This window comes from Centropristis striata, chromosome 21, assembly GCF_030273125.1.
Source record: "Centropristis striata isolate RG_2023a ecotype Rhode Island chromosome 21, C.striata_1.0, whole genome shotgun sequence".
NCBI lineage: Eukaryota > Metazoa > Chordata > Actinopteri > Perciformes > Serranidae > Centropristis > Centropristis striata.
This window is the reverse complement of record NC_081537.1, coordinates 14,948,072-14,965,638: the sequence shown is the minus strand read 5'-3', so window position 1 is coordinate 14,965,638 and position 17,567 is coordinate 14,948,072. Positions and strand designations below refer to the sequence as shown.

The following is a 17,567-nucleotide window of genomic DNA, read 5'->3' as shown; positions in this document are numbered from 1 at the left end:
AGGTTTCAGTGGTGTGCTTTGTGAATGTAGAGATGGTGCATCCACTTAGCTAAATTAAGAATTTAGTATTTGGTGTATTTGGATGACTCTCGAGAAAATGCAGAAGTGACTCCTGCTGAGTCATGTTCTGGCTCAGAGTTAACAGATCTTCATTGCCTGGACAGCCTATCTCCATCTGCTCCATCTGTTTGTTCATCATCAGGTGCCATGATTCCTGAGGAAAACTGATCCTGGGCTCCAAAAGTATTTTGAATTAATGACCAATGTGTGACAACATGACCATGTGTTCTGCAGCAAATACTCATTCTCCTGTGTTACTCAGTGTGCAAACCCTCTAGCTAAACAAAACTACTTTTTTTGGTGACTGGACGACTAAAGCAGTATCTTTGCCATAAACCTTTTGTGATTAAATCACAAGGTTAAAATTGATTTATGTGCCATCGCAGAGGGACAAACTTTATTTGTGCAGTGTTTTTAGAATGCAGGTAATAAAAACATTTCATGTTCTGCAGAGGTTTTCATGCATTAAAGTGTAATAATGTTCTGCTGCTTCACTCTGCAGCTACAACCTGGAGAGTGGCATCTGGAACACCGTTCCCATCAACAGTGGCCCTGTGCCAAGATACGGCCACTCACTCGCCGCCTACCAGGTAAACACACACAGATATGCCTCAACCTCTCTGGGTGTGGATAGAAGTTAGAAGATCATAACTGTCAGTAGGAGGAAAGGAGAATGAGATGGCGTGACAAAGCAATAAAACACCAAGACAACCACAGCTGCTGCTTTCAAAGGGACATTTTTCATTTCATTGTTATTTTTAAGGTAAACCTATGTTCAAACACAAAGTTTAAAGACATGTTTTACTTCTCATGACCATATAGTCACAATTACTAGAAGTTTGTTGTAAGTCTGCAATACTCCCAAGCTTTATGGCTCTATAAACTTGAACAGTAGACATTTCAGGGAAAAAGGCTTGTTTGAAAACACACCGTAGCTTTTTATTTTTATAACAGCATGCATCTGCTTCTCTGCAGGCTTGTTTAAATTGTCTTCCTTTCTTTTCAGGACGATATCTACATGTTTGGTGGGAAACTGGAGGCGGGCTGGGGGAACGTGACTGACGAGCTGTGGGTGTTCAATGTACCCAGTCGGACGTGGCAGCGGAGGAACCCCGTGGTGGGCCCGCCTGCCCAAGCTCAGATTTACGCCGTGGAGGGTCACTCGGCCCACTGTGTCCCGCTAGACGAGGGCGAGGCCATCATGCTGGTCATTTTTGGCTACTCCCCCATCTACAGCTACGTCAGCAACATTCAGGAGTACAACCTGAGTGAGTCACTGCATAAGTAACTGTTTGCCTTTCACTCTATCGGCTCTCTATATTTGATATCCCTCTGATGGCATGACATCAGGTACACTGTATAAAAAAAGGTATCTGCTTGGAACTTTTATTAATTTAAATACATTTACCAACAGAAATTCCAGGCAGCTTCTATTGGCAGTTACTTAGGGTTGTCACGATACTAAAATTTTCAACTCGATACCGATACTCAGGAAAATATTCGATACTCTATACCATTTTCGATACCACAAGGATAAAAATAAAGACCCCAAAATTTAACAGAAATATTTTTATTAACAAGAAAAATGCAACATGTAAAAATTAACAGCACCACAGGTTAAATATTTAACCTGTGGTGTCATTGTGTGTCATTGAGAGGCAAGATGGCGCCAGTGTGTGTGGCGAGCCGTCAGATGCGTCGGATGCGTCAGATGCTCCGACTGTTGTGTGTGTTTCTACTGCTTGTATCACTTGTTTCGCATACTGTCAACTCTCTGCTGGTGTATGATCGCCAAACGCTGCTAGACCTGAGAATCTCCGACAAACAATTCATCAACTTTGAGTATAACGGACAAAAAACGTCTCCCTTCCTACTGAACATCCCGTCATACCTCTGCCGCACTCCTGTGCTACCTCCGCAGCGTAAACGTCACCGCCGTCGAGGTAAGCGGAGTGGCTGTCTGGTGAGGCTGAGGGCCGGGTTGGTACGTCCTGATCGAGGTGGATATGGAGCGGGACCTCGCCTTTGTATCTCCCGACGTTCGCTGGACCCTGTCGCTGCCTGGTTGGTACCGGTGGCGGGTTCGGATTGGATGTTCCAGCCCCGTGGACCCTGCTCTCCTTGTCCCCGCCGGCGCGGAGTGAATCTGGGGAACCTGCGGCCTCTGTGTCGGGTCTCCCTGTCAGCTGCTCGCCCTGACCCGCCGGCTCCTGCCCGGTTTGGCTTGGTAAACGCCAGATCGCTTGGGAACAAATCATTCATCCTTAAGGATTACTTCATGTCGCGGGAATTGGATTTCCTGTTTATTACCGAGACCTGGCTGAGTGTTGGTGAGTCCGGTGTCTTTTCAGAACTTTTACCTGTTGACTGCTCCTTTTTTAACTCTCCTCGAACGTCTGGCCGAGGTGGAGGAATTGCGACTGTTTTTAAGAGTGACTTTAAATGTAAACAGTCATCGCCGTCATCCACATTCACCAGCTTTGAACTCAGCTTGTTTGAGCTGGGGCGTCCGCACACGGTGCTGTGTGCGGTGGTCTATCGGCCCCCCAAATATAACAGAGACTTTTTAACAGACTTTTCTGTGTTTTTGGCAGATATCATGCCAAAATATGACTGGGTCCTAATTGCCGGAGATTTTAACATTCATGTGTGTTGCCCTGAAACCCCTTTGGCGAGGGACTTTTTAAACATCATTAATCTCACGGAGTGTGTACTGGGGCCTACACATAAACGTGGTCACACACTTGATCTGGTTTTATCTCATGGTTTGCCTGTTCTTAACCTGGAGGTCTGTGATGCTGTTTTCTCGGATCACATGCCTGTACTTTTTGAAGCTGCTGTTTGCCGTAACACTTTTAAACCTTGCGCTGCTGCTCGCAGATGTCGAGTCATTAACTCTTTCACTGCTGCTCACTTCTCTGCAGTCTTCAGTCAGAGCTGCATGATTCCTGAGTCTGTGTGTGACGACACAGAGTCTCTCAACTCTTGGTTCCTGGACACCTGTCAAACAGCTATAGACACTGCTGCTCCTTTGAAAACCAGGCAACAGAGAACTAAATCAGAGCCTTGGCTAAATGAAACGACCCGCATGGCCAGACAGGAGTGTCGAAAAGCGGAACGAAAATGGAGAAAGGACAAACTACAAGTGTCTTTTCAGATATTGAGGGATTGCTGGCGTCATTTCCAATCCACTGTAAGAGAGGCAAAAAGAAAATATTTTGCTGATATTGTTATGGTGAACCGTCATAAACCTCGTGTGTTGTTTAAAGTAATTAACTCTGCTCTTAATGCACCACCTACTGGATTTGATGCCTCTCCTGCTCTGTGTGAGAACTTTCTTCAGTACTTCACTAATAAGGTCGCCTCTACCAGAGCACTTATTTCACCTCCTGCTTCTGATCCTTCAGTGTTTGTACCCTGCTCTGCTGTTTTTGACACCTTTGAGCCTGTGACCTTGCCCTTTGTGCAGGAGATTGTGTGTCATTTGAAGCCCTCGGGTTCGCCGGGTGACACTGTCCCGCCCCGATTGTTTAAGGAGGTTTTTCCCACTGTTGGCCCATCCTGTCTCACAGTAATTAATAGCAGTCTGTCCTCTGGAGTAGTCCCTTTAAATTTTAAACATGCTGCGGTGCAGCCTCTGTTAAAAAAACCTGGGCTGGATCCTACTGTTTTGGCAAATTTCAGACCCATCTCTAAACTGCCTTTCATCTCTAAAATTCTAGAGAAGATAGTTTTAACACAGCTCATGGATTTTTTAAATGCAAAAAATATTCTTGAGATCTTCCAATCCGGTTTTAAAACATTGCACAGCACAGAATCAGCGCTTTTAAGAGTTTTTAATGACATCTTTTTAGCTACTGACTCTGGCCATTGTGTTGTCCTGGTGCTTTTAGATTTGTCTGCAGCTTTTGATACAGTGGACCATGAAATCCTGATTACTCGTTTGGAGCAGTGGGTGGGCATCAGTGGCACAGCACTGGAATGGTTCAGGTCCTACCTGTCACATCGGACTTTCTGTGTCAGCCTCGGTGACTCTGTGTCCTCCACTGCTCCTCTCTCATGTGGGGTCCCGCAGGGCTCTGTGCTTGGCCCGCTTCTTTTTTCACTGTATCTACTGCCACTTGGGTCCATTCTCAGAAAACATGGAATTTCTTTTCATTGTTATGCAGATGACAGTCAAATCTATGTCCCCCTCAAAAAAGATGACTCCTACTGCATTGACCCACTCCTAAGGTGCCTACATGACATCAAAGCCTGGATGTCCTCAAACTTCCTGAGTTTTAATGGAAAAAAGACCGAAGTCATGGTCTTTGGTGGCTCTTCCGTAAACCCCCCCCTGGTTGATCTGGGTTCTTTGGCACAACACCATAAGCCAATTGTGAGCAATCTGGGGGTTAAAGTGGACGCTGACCTTAAATTTGACAGCCAGACCAAAGCTGTGGTGAAGTCCAGTTTCTTCCAGCTACGGCAGCTGGCAAAAATAAAACCACTCCTGCAAACACGGCAGTTTGAGACAGTAATCCATGCCTTCGTGACCACTCGGCTGGATTACTGTAACGCACTTTATATGGGGGTTAGTGGGTCCTCCATTGCCCGCCTTCAACTGGTGCAAAATGCTGCTGCACGTTGCACATTTCACCTGTTTTAGCTTCACTACACTGGCTGCCCGTTCATTTTAGGATTCATTTTAAAATTATTTTATTTGCTTTTAAAGCTTTAAATGGTCTTGCTCCTCCTTACCTCTCTGAGCTGCTGCACCCCTACTCTCCTACCCGCTCTCTCAGGTCAGCTGACCAGCTTCTCCTGAGAGTGCCAAGAGCTAGGCTGAAGCTCAGAGGGGAATGAGCTTTTGCCATTGCAGCTCCAAAACTGTGGAATGAATTGCCGCTGCACATCAGACAGGCCTCCTCACTGTCTCATTTTAAATCTCTTCTTAAAACCCACCTCTTCTCGTTGGCTTTTAACACCACGTAGAGTGTTGATTTTATGTTGATTTTATGATTTTATGATTTTTTGTTTTTATTGTATTCATGCGTATTTTATTTTGTGCGGGCAGTACATTTTACATTTTATTTTATTTATTTTTATCCCATTTTTAATTTATTTTATCTTATTGCATCTACTGTTCTATTGTTTACTACATCTCTTTGTATTGTGTTACGTATTTATTGTTTGTGCAGCACTTTGGAAACCTTGTGTTTGCTAAAATTGTGCTATATAAATAAAGGGGAATGGATTGGATTGGATAATAAAAAACAGTTGTGCAAAAGGAAAATGCAACTATGATAACAAGCTTCAGAAACTCGATACTTTTGAAAATGAGTATTGTATCCGGATTCAACGTTTTAGTATCCATACTTCTTTGAGTATCGATACTTTTGACAACCCTACAGTTACTGTATATGCATATCCCCTCCTATAAACGAAAAAAAAGCTTGCACAACTAGTCTTTTGAATATTCTTTGAGTTTCAAAGCTAAACCAGTCAAACTGTATGTTTGAGTATTGTTTTGCTTTTGAAATGGCAATCATTTCTCGAGCGCTTGGGAAATTCTTTTTTTTTGATTGAAAACCTGCCACAAAGTGCTTGTGAATCCACAAAAAACACCAAATTTCAAAATTAAACTTTTTTTTTAAACTGTGGAGCTGAGAAGCATTATCTGAGATGTCAAGCCAGTCTCTTTGTGTTTTCTGCCTAAGAATATCAGGGATTTAAAGGTATTGTTTGGATTGTTTCGAAGTGGGGTTGTATGAGGTACTCAACCATAGTCAGTGTATTACCTGCAGTGGGTGGCAGTTAGCATGCCCCCAGTTTGGGAAACAGGCAGGACTACCGACAGGGAAATGTACATAAACATATTTTGACAGCCCTTTCCTGTTGGGAATGAAAACCGTTCTCTAGGCTCTCTCTTTAAAGCCACCAGACTCCTTTGACAAAAATGCTAATTTTAACCTTGCTCCTGGTCCACTGCTGCTTGATTGTTTAGTTTATGTATATATCATTGGGTAACTTTGGCATTTTATTCACCACAGTTGCACTGTAACACAAACAAACCAATTGAGGCAGCAGTAGACCAGCCACTTTGGTGTTTTTCAAGTTCCTATACATCAGAAGACTTTGAAAAGATTTGGAAAAGACTTCCGGAAAACTATCAGCTCACACCTGCTCACATCTAAAGACAAGTGTTCAGAGTTTTTAGTCCCAGCCTAGTCACAGACTGAGATTTTAGACAGACTGTAAATCATGCAGGGTAACTATTTACAAGACTACAACTAGATTCTTTTAGCATTTTTTTTTCCTACCATGCAATTTTTTTCATATCATGCTCTCAGTAAAAACTTTCAAAATGGAGGAGAAGCAACGTTTGGCTACAGCTGCTCTAGTGTTTGCAGCGGTTTGTGTTGGAAAAAAACAACAACAAAAAGAAGAGGAGAAGACGCCACAAAATGCCCCCTCACACAGCTGAAAAAGGGTTTCTGTTTTTCTGACATGAAAAGTTGACTATTTTATAGTAAAAATAGATATAAGGAGGAATGAAGGAGAGAACAAAATAGAAATGAATTCATGATATTCATGTCCTATTTAATTAGAATTTGTTTAATTGAATAATTTTATTAATCAGCTCTATCAACTTTCATTCAGTTAATCATACATTAATCATTGATTATTTATTACTTATTTGTGTATACATTTATTTAAAAATTTTAACTGGGTCTCCTTACTGTTCTCTATACTAAGAAACAGCACCCCCAAAAATCCTGCCTGTGGCCGTAAATATATGACATCACTGTATTTTTATTGGCATTATTGTGATGTTACTTTTTCCTGTCGAAGTGGTCTGGAACCGGGGACCTTTCCCCCGCTCATCTATTGGTTTTTGATTGTGTTACGTCACTGCGACTTGCGATAATATCAAACACATTTGATATGATCCCAAACCCTAGACTAGGAAAAGACTAATGTGAAACAGTGCAGATTACGTGCTGTGACTCCAGTAAAACTCCTAGATTTACTAAAGACTTTTCACTTTTTAGTCTGGGACTGTGAAAATCTTTTGGTGTAAGCCCAGCATAAAAGTACTGTTTTTTGTCAAAAGAGTCAGGTGACTTTGAAGAGAGCATAAATACATACAACGGCATCAGTTCCTGTTGAAAAAGGCGAAGTAAAGCAGTGAAAATATTCTTAAAATAGCGTACACTTGAACTGATAAGTGCTTCATAAAAAAGTCTGAAATGTCCCTTTTATGAATAAAGAGCCTCGCTGTCTCCAAACGATTAAGGACAAATATGTTGAAAACCTCATTTGATTTCTATCATTTCCATTCTCCTGTATTAAAAGCTTCCTGTATATGTGTCCTTGTCAGGGTCCAACACGTGGCTGGTGCCTGAGACGAAAGGAGCCGTTCCCCAGGGAGGTTACGGCCACAGCAGCACGTATGACGGTGCCAGTGGTAGTGTGTATGTTCATGGAGGATATAAGGCGCTGCCTGCCAACAAATATGGCCTTGTCGATGACCTCTACCGCTATGACGTGAACACCCGGACATGGTAAATCAACACATACTCATTATGTATTCATGCCTGTGTGTATGACACTGTGTTTGACATGTTTTTTACTCTTACCCTTGACACACTTTCCCGCTTTTTTTCTAGGTTTATTTTGAGAGAGAGCAGCTTTCCACGGTACTTGCACTCAGCCGTGCTCCTCAGCGGCACGCTGCTCGTCTTTGGCGGCAACACGCACAACGACACGTCACTCAGCAACGGGGCCAAGTGTTTCTCTGCCGACTTCCTCGCCTACGACATCGGTAGGACGCATATTATTCTTGACACGGTGCCACAGTTTGAACGGTGACCTCTCCAGTCATGTCGCATACTGTTGTCGCTATGTCACAAGCGCAAAGACAAACAAGCTGCGCCCTTACATACAGTGTGCTCTCATGTTTTCCTCAGCTTGTGATGAGTGGACGCTCCTGCCTAAACCAGACCTGCACAGGGATGTCAATCGTTTTGGTCACTCTGCTGTGGTCAGCAATGGGTTAGTCTCTCTAATGGAATCTGACTAAAACACTCTGGACAGGTGTTTTTATACAAACGCTTCAGTGCATCTTGTTTCTGCTTACTAACATGGTCCTGCACATCACATTACATTTTACTGCCTTTTACAGTCCTTAAAGTCTTTATTTCCATTTCTTAAAAATGTTATTATAGATTATATATTCTATTTTATATAAAAAAGTTGATTGATTTCCCTTGGTATTTATTTTATTTTTTTTACGAAAATTGGAAAAAAAAATTAAATCTATAAATACAACATTTAGCCAATTGCCTGCAAGTCTGTGGAAAAAGGGATGCTCCACATATTCTACGTATTGAACTATATAAATGTTCCTCCTCTTTGCTCTGCTTAGACAGCCTGCAGTTCAGTCGAAGATTAGCTGAATTATTGTCAAGTGACTGTTGGTTCATAGCCTCCCAGTTGATCTGCAGAATTTAATTTTTTTTTTTTTTTTTTTTTACTAGATCTGGTTTGTGCAGATGGTTTATTTTTGGTGAAATTTGAAATGAGATACCTGGAATGAAGGGATTTTGAAGAAATGTCATTGGTTTTTGTTTAGATTTGGTTACTTAAGCTTTCATCACACATGATTTGTTCAAGGACTGTCTGTAGTTTGCAATCTAATGATAATTTACAGTTTAAAACTATGATAAATGGCGTAATTGTGTTTTTTTTTTCTTTCAAAAGAAAACATGCTTTAAAGACATCGAGGTTCAGAAGGTCCAAAAATACCGTTATAGAATCATCAAGTTTACCTTTATTTTGTTCCTTTTTGTTGACACACTGTTCTCACGTTTTCTCTGCCAGATCCATGTATGTGTTCGGAGGCTTCTCTGGCATGCTGCTCAACGATGTGCTTGTTTACCGACCCCCCAGCTGCCAGGCCTTCCTGGCAGAGGAGGGGTGTGTGAAAGCTGGTCCAGGGGTCCGCTGCATCTGGAGCAGAGGCCGCTGTCTCCCCTGGGAGCCCAGCATGGCTAATGGAAGCCTCACTCCTGCCCCATTCTGCCCCCCTAAAGCTGGTGAGAGGCACAAACCGCTTTGCTTATTTATCGAGCTTTCATTTCTGGCTGATTTTATCTTTTCTGCTCTTCCACACTTTAAGAACACATGCAATTAGGCTATCAACTTACTGACTGCTACATTGTAGGGCTGCTCAATTATGGCAAAAACATTCTTATGATTATTGATCTCAATAATTCAATCACAATTATTTAACACAATTACTCAATAACATTTGAATATTTAACAGGATATGTTCTTGAACTTCAAACATAATTCAACTGAAAAACACACTGGGAAAAATTGACAAAATGAGATAAAATTATTAAAATGAATAATATATAATATATACAACCAGGTACATTTAAATAAATAATATAAAATAACTAAATAAATTTGATAAAAATAAACCTTAGTGAACTTCCACAACTTGAATATTCAATGGATTAAAATAAAAAATAAATTGCATCAAATGTATTGAAATGCATTTAACTGAAAACTCCTAAACATATAGTCAATATTTTTTTAAACTATATTCAACATATTCCAGTCAGACTCATATCACAAGAAAAAAGGAAACGTGAACAGAATGCAGCACAATCATTGTTTTATCTCATGTTCTTATCTTTTTTCATAATTAAAATTGAACATTTAATTTAATTAATAACCCAGACCTATATTATGGTTTTAGCTTTCACAAGTAATAATAATAGACTAAACTTTTCATTTATTCAACAGGATGTTCCTCCTTTTAAGCTGCCAACGACTTACATGCAAGCTTGGTTATGAAAATAGAAAGAATACACACACACACACACACACACACACACACACACACACACACACACACACACACACACTTGACCTTCAATACTATTTTCACAGTGGGCGCAGCTACTAAATGCATCTTATGGATTCCAGAAAATACATGATTTTGAACCATACACACTCACTCATTAGTGCACTTTGTTGTCCCTCTCCCTATATCTCTTTAGTCACAGTGGACGAGCGGTGCTACCGATTCTCCGACTGCGCCAGCTGCACAGCCAACACCAACGGGTGCCAGTGGTGTGATGACAAGAAGTGCATCTCTGCTTCCAGCAACTGTACCTCTGTGAGTGCTCCTACAGGGGGCGCCAGAGCACTTCTGGTCTTCTGTTCAGCTACCTGAAACACTCACACAGAAACACTTATCCTCCAGATTTTGTGAGCTTGTGATATTTGGGCACCATCAAGGTTGAAATCACAATAATTCAGGTTTTGCTTGTTGATTTTGATACTGTTACATACTGTTCTCCTGCTGTCTGAATGTTGTAGTTTAATCTGGGACCGTGCTTTAGAGGTGGACAATATTTACTCTCAACACATCCTATTGTATCATAAATGTAAAGCTTCTGTTAACCGTCCTCTTATCGTTTTTTTCCTCTTCTCTCTGTTTCTGTAGAATGTAAAAAACTTCACAGAGTGTCCAGTGCGGAACGAGCAGGTCTGCAGCAAGCTTGCAAATTGCAAGAGCTGCTCGCTGAATCTCAACTGTCAGTGGGACCAGAATCAGTCAGAGTGCCATGCTTTGCCTGGTAAGACAGATGCAGGACCCCTGATTACATTTCCAGACGCACAAACACATACATGAAAACAGATTTACCGTTTTTTGCGTCTTTGTTGCTGTTAGTGTCCCACTCATGATTTTTATAACTGAATGTCAACGTTATCTTTGATTGCATGATGTGTCACTTAGTGCTCCACTTATGTCGTCAGATGTTGGGTTCACTTTATTGAATGACTCCACTGACATTCAGATCTGAAGGGAATATTTAAACAGATGCTCGTTAAATTTCGCCATTAGGACTTGTGCTTTGTAATTTAAATGTGACTTAAACAGCATCTGGTATTTGCAGTAATGCAGTTGCAAGATGTCATCCTGATGTTGTTTATCAGGTCTGGCAGTTTATTTAGTTTACCTCTCACCCTCCACTCCCCCTCCCGAATGTTGACTCCAGCTCAATCTGAAGAATTGTTGCTGTCACTTTATCCATAATTTTCAGTTGGTGAAGCCTTGTCGCCCGAGGGCTTGTTGCAGCAGTGGGAGCTGCAAATCATGTGTGTGTGTGTGTGTGTGTGTGAGTGTGTGTTTATTTGCGATGGCTGAAAGCGAGCCTCAATCTCAGGAGGCACGATCCAAACACACACAGAATGGATTCATGCCTGCACATGCACGCATAGATCTAAATGAGCTACTCTGTGTTTTTTATGAAAAGCAGTAATTAACAGGCAATTTGGCATCCAAAAATCATTCTATCTCTCTAAGGCAAATAAGTGCAGATTACACTCCTACTAAATCTGTGACAGTCACACACACACACACACACACACACACGCACACTTAAGTCCTAAATCTTTATTCCCCTGTGGAAAGCAGACTTGCGGCAATCCGTGTTCATGATTATGTTCTCTTTTTTTCTTGGAAAATGGCGCCCCCTGTTGAGCCGTATTTAGCTTCTATAAAATAATTGCTATTTTTTACAACAATGTATCAAATGACAATAAGGAAAACAATGTTATAATATTAAAGGCCCCTCATGGTGATGCACCTGTCACAGGGTTCTCAGACATTTTCGTGGACTAAGTATCTAAACCTTTCCATGACCTTTCAAAGACCAATATTATATTTTCCATGTCCATTCATAACGTAAAACACAAATGTCAATTTCTTGCATGTTATATTCAACTCAAGTACTACAGTAAATATATTGTCCTTTATTTTAAAAATGCTTTACAATCACCTACATCCGCCAGACACTGGCTTTAAAGTATAGTGTGTTTTTAATGCGTTTCATTATAAACTTATTTCTGGATGCTTGTCTGAAAAACAAAGTACATGTACCGTGTACATGGTGGAGCAATTAAGAGGCTAACCAGACAGATATTTCCCTCAGGAGTTGGTAGGGTCAAAAAACAGAGCCAAAAGTGATTGACTATTGTCAATCTATATTTCTATTTGCCAGGTGGCTACAAACATGACTCTCCATGAGTGTTAATGTGGATCAATTACTTTTGGATGTTTAAATTTCTGTCATCACAACATGTTATTTCTGTCCCTCAATGGCCAAAAAATTAGTAATTGCCAGTTTAATTGGGGTTTTACATGTAAAAGCTGGTGGAAAGTGAAGCCATATTTTACTAACCTCAATCCTGTCTCGGCCTATACGTCTCCTCATCATTCTCTTTCTTTTTTCCAGCCCAGCAGTGCAGTGAGGGATGGAACCAGGTGGGGGAGGCCTGTCTGAGGATCAACTCCAGCCGCGAGAGTTATGACAACGCCCAGCACTACTGCAAGAACCTCAATGGAAACATTGCCTCACTCACCACCTCCAAACAAGTGGACTTTGTGCTTGAGGAGTTGAAGAAGCTCCATCAACAAGACAAGGTAAATATATACATTTATTGAGTCATACCTGCAGTAAATAATGCAGGGTTTCCCATTAATTACCTAGACTGTGGCGGCCCGCCATATTCTCATTTGCTGCGATGACGTCACATTTCAAGCTACTGAATTACATTTACACTATTCGTAATGTAAAGTTAGTTAGTCTCAGTTGGTGAACTCACTCAGTCAGTGAAAACCCCCGACCCCCACCTCTCCATCCTCCTCCGAGACATGCATGCACATTCACACACTTACTGAATTGCCTTACCGAGCTGCCCCGCCCACTTCTCCGCTATTCCAGCATGATAAATGGCTGTCTGTAATGATAAATGGTAAATGGACCTGCACTTATGTAGCGCTTTTCTAGTCGCTGTGCGACCACTCAAAGAGCTTTACACTACAGACTGCGCTCATTCACCATTTCACACACATTCATACTGGTGGCAGAGGCTACCCTAAACGGTGCCACATGCCACCATTGGGAATTCATTCACACACCGATGAACACAGCACATCGGGAGCAATTTGGGGTTCAGTATCTTCGACATGTAGGCTGCGATGGTTGGGGATCGAACCACCAACCCTTCGGTTGGGGGCCAACCAACTCTCCCAACTGATCCACAGCCGCCCCGTATCCGCCCTGTATCAGTCCCAAACTAAATACTAGCAACCTGTACGGGCCAGTCAGATCCAAACACACTGTTGCATACGCCTTTCGGTAGCCCGAGCTAACATTAGCTAACAGTTAAAGTTTTTTTATCACAAAAAAAGCTAAACTGTTACCAAGTTGCCAAGTTGCCAAGATGCCGATTCACACTGAATTTATATTATCACATGTCTGAATTACTTCCTGTCGCTAAACACATGCAGCTTTCAAAATAAGAGCACAGTGTGTTAACAGAATCCACCACAGAATTTACAAGAAGACAGTCAAAATCAGATGCCTTAAATAAAACAAACAAGAACGCTTATTCTCCTTTACAAAAATTCATTGAAATATGCAATGATTAAGATTAGTGTATATGATGGAATAGTGCCATTAGAATGTGCAAGAGGCTTCCAAATTTGGGCTTTTATGGAAAAAAAATGAATCCACGCTGCCTGGCTACTCCATGTCCTAGTGGAATGTTGTTAACTGCGACTAAAAATGTTGCAGTAGGATAACAATAAAGATTCTATATCACGGTATCTCCTGACTGTGAAAAATGTTATGTGAGGTGTTCACACATTCAGCTCTCGAAGTGCACAAGATTGAGGCATTTTACTTAAAAATGTACAAAATGTATATCTTACGTATATAAAAATCAGTCAGACGTATTGTCAGGTGTCCTCAGAGGCCTGGTGATTGGGTATGCAGCTCACAACTTGGTGCTTAGCTGACAGAGGAGAACAGAGAGTGATTCTCTGCTAGTCGGACCTGTCAGTTACTCTGATGAGTTATGCATTCTGAGATGATTTTCTACTGATCAGTTTTGTACTTGTGCACTGCTCTCTTTTCCGTCTGATTGCAGCCCTGCTTTTAGCTCGTGTGTTTTGTGTCTTTCAACCGTTTTTCATCAAATTGTTTTCCACTTGGCAGTGCCAAAAACTGTATGATTTGTTTCTGACTATTAGAAGTAGACAACAATGCTCAGATTTAGTTTCTGAGATACCGCACCTGATGAATCAGACTGTGATAATCAACACCTCAGTTTTGTTTTGCCTTGTTTAAATTGTTTCATCCTTTGGAACACAGTCACAGTTTCTTCTTTCTGCTTTATATAACAAACCAGGGCCACATGACTCACTGTCTGTAGGAGCAATCATAAGCACCTGTCTAAGGCATAGCCTGCTGAGGCTGGTTGGCTTGTAGTTTTCACTTTGATCAGAGTACAACTTCAAAATTCCTTTGCTTTTATGTAGTGCATATTTTTAGTTTTCTAAACCATACTTAACAAACACATTAAAGCTATAATATGTCACATTCCTTCTTTTCAATATCTAAAAGCAACTAGACCTGTTTGTTGAGTTATGTACTTATATTATCTTCAATGTTTCCAGCAATGTTTAAACCCACAGAATGTTAATGTTTTTATTCAAGGAAACAGTGTGTTTTATTTCATTGCCTGCCAACTTGTGGCATTCAGAGTAAAAATGTTCAGATACTAGGCTCCAAATTCCTTTGACTTGAACCGTTTTTAGATGTCCAGATTGCCCAGCAATTCAGTTGAGAACTGCTCATAAATATAACTGTTCACTGAAAGAATATATATACCATTAGGGAAAGAGGCAGGAAAAAGGTGTGGAGAAAACTAAAAGTCTTGCATATCAAAAAAAACCAAACAACAAAAACAAAAATGCAATCCCAAATTGCCAAAATGCTGATTCACACTGAATTTATATTATCACATGATCTCTGTTGGGCAAAATATGGTGGGTAAATTTTACTTGGCAAATTACAAACACTGCAGATTTACATGAGATTAAGTTTACCAATAACCTCCCCAATTATTTAAAAAAAGAAACCCTATTGTATTTATTTATATACATTTATATGTACTACTGTTCATATGCACTTTACTGCCTTTTTTGCACTTCTGGTTAGATGCTAAACTGCATTTCATTGTCAAAGTACCTGTAATATAACTGTTCACTGAAAGAATATATATATATAAATTTGTCCTAACAACATCATAATTCTAGCCTCTTCATCTTTAATGAAAATGATGAAATGTGCTTTTGGGCAAACACTCAGCTTCTCATCTCTCCACGGCGACACATTCAGAAAATTGTGAAGTCCACTGATGATTTTAGTTTGGTCATGCCTGCTGTATTCATGAGGATATCATTTGTTGTCAGTCTGTTTGGCTGAAACTCACACATTTGTTCCAAACACAACCTTGACATGCCATTTCCCATCATTTTTCCCATTATATTACAAGTTAAGTCCTGAAGGCAAATAAGTAATCATATCTGTGAAATTATTTTCAGTAGACTTTTAATGGCATTCTTGGTTTCCAGGTGTAACATACAAGCCATTTGTTTCTTAAATAGCATGATGGAGCAGAAAGGGAGGCAGAGCCGTAGTATTTTACCTTGCATCTGGACACCCAGTGTCTTGTGATTTTATGTTTAGCCTTTTGCCGTGTCTTTACAGCGGCTGTCTCCCTGGGTGGGCCTGAGAAAAATCAATGTGTCGTACTGGGGCTGGGAGGACATGTCTCCTTTCACCAACAGCAGCCTGCGCTGGCTGCCCGGTGAGCCCAGTGACTCCGGTTTCTGTGCTTACCTGGAGGAGCCTCAGGTGTCAGGCCTCAGGGCCAATCCATGCACTGCCACCGCACACGGCCTCATCTGCGAGAAAGCTACCGGTGAGAGACGCTCGCATGCATGCTTATGATTTTCATTTTTTCACATTTTTAAACCTCTACACACACATAAACTAACCTACATGTAGCTGTTTTGGCAGTGTAATTATTATGGCTGGAAACTAGAGAATCACCATTTTTGTTGCCAAGTAGGTTTTTTCATATACAAAGGAATTAGTTGTCATGTATATGTGTAAAATAACGAAGCACTAAATATCAATATAGATTAAGGAAACAAGTACTTTGAGTAAAAAAAAAACAGCAGCATAAATAGAAAATATGAAGCATAGAAAAAGTCAACATTGAAACAACAGTAGAAACAATATGTACAAATATGGAGTTTATGATACATGAGCTCACTTTTGGCAATGCAACAGGAAAATTTAGATAATTTTAGATTGCATGTCTATTTCAGATTTTCAGTTTGAAAATGTAATTGCACTATTTGACTTTGAAAATGTAATTTTTTTTTGCCTACCCCCTACTTCATCTTGCGTACCCCTGGGGGTACAGGTGCCCAGTATAGGGACCAGTGTTCTGCATGAATATGATATCTGTTTGGAAATGTTTTCCCACTATATAGGAATTACAACCTCATTTGGAAAAAGGCTCATTATCCTTTCCTTTCCCGTCCAGGAAACCCCAACCAGAGTACCCGTCCATCCTGTAAGAAGCCTTGCTCGCTGCACACCAACTGTGCCAACTGTACCAGCCAGGCCATGGAGTGTATGTGGTGCGGCAGTGCGAAGCGCTGTGTCGACTCAACTGCCTATGTCATCTCTTTTCCCTATGGCCAGTGTCTGGAGTGGCAGACTGGAGATTGTGTGGGTAAGTGTCTTTTACTAAACTTAATCTAGACGAGGCGCCTTTGAAGTCTATAGTCTGGCATTAAGGTGGCCGCCAATAAGCTTTCCCAGATTGCCTTCTGTAAGCAGTCAATATTCATCACTGCGAGAAAGCAGGTTAAGGGAGGAAAACAGCTTATAGTGGAAGGTGTTTGTGTCGGAGGGAAAATGGTATTAGTTTGCTCTGATTGGCTTTGGAAGCTGTTTTTTTGTGTGTTGGTAATGGCCAATTACTCTTGCGTATAGTCGCCCCAACTGTTAGATTTCCCTGCTGACCATGCTGCAGATGGACTCTAACCCATTAGCTGGCTTTACGTGTTTTAAGGAGAGTCGCGTATAAGGGAGCACTTTCAGAGAAGTATATAAATAACTTTATGAATGAGAGAAGAGGAGGAGTAGGAGTAGTAGTTTTTGGAGTTTAAATCACTTGTATTTACTAAGGCTCCACGTAACATCCACTTTCTGTACAACAAGAGCGATGTGTAGTGAGATGAGCTTCTTGGATTTGCTCTGAAAATACTGTCCAAATGTTTTCTTTATAATTGCCAATGCAGCCTCCATAATTCTCAGCTGGGAAAGAGGCAGGAAAAAGGCGTGGAGAAAACTAAAAGTCGTGCATATCAAAAAAAACAAACAACAAAAACAAAAATGCAATCCCAAATTGCCAAGATGCCGATTCACACTGAATTTATATTATCACATGATCTCTGTTAGGCAAAATATGGTGGGTAATTTTTACTTGGCAAAATACAAACACTGCAGATTTACATGAGATTAAGTTTACCAATAACCTCCCCAATTAAAAAAAAAAAAAAACCCTATTGTATT

The 17,567-nt window shown here is 40.9% G+C and overlaps 1 protein-coding gene across 1 annotated transcript in view; it reads left to right on the top strand.

Annotated features, from left to right (window-relative positions):
* atrnl1b (attractin-like 1b) overlaps positions 1 to 17,567 on the top strand; it is a 90,390-nt gene that overhangs the window by 12,199 nt on the left and 60,624 nt on the right. Inside the window, exons 7-17 of the mRNA XM_059324314.1 lie at positions 563 to 650; positions 1,067 to 1,328; positions 7,424 to 7,607; positions 7,713 to 7,867; positions 8,013 to 8,097; positions 8,926 to 9,140; positions 10,116 to 10,234; positions 10,565 to 10,697; positions 12,360 to 12,547; positions 15,684 to 15,897; positions 16,531 to 16,722. Of these exons, the coding sequence (XP_059180297.1) occupies positions 563 to 650; positions 1,067 to 1,328; positions 7,424 to 7,607; positions 7,713 to 7,867; positions 8,013 to 8,097; positions 8,926 to 9,140; positions 10,116 to 10,234; positions 10,565 to 10,697; positions 12,360 to 12,547; positions 15,684 to 15,897; positions 16,531 to 16,722 (1,835 nt within the window). The remainder of the gene's footprint in view (positions 1 to 562; positions 651 to 1,066; positions 1,329 to 7,423; positions 7,608 to 7,712; positions 7,868 to 8,012; positions 8,098 to 8,925; positions 9,141 to 10,115; positions 10,235 to 10,564; positions 10,698 to 12,359; positions 12,548 to 15,683; positions 15,898 to 16,530; positions 16,723 to 17,567) is intronic.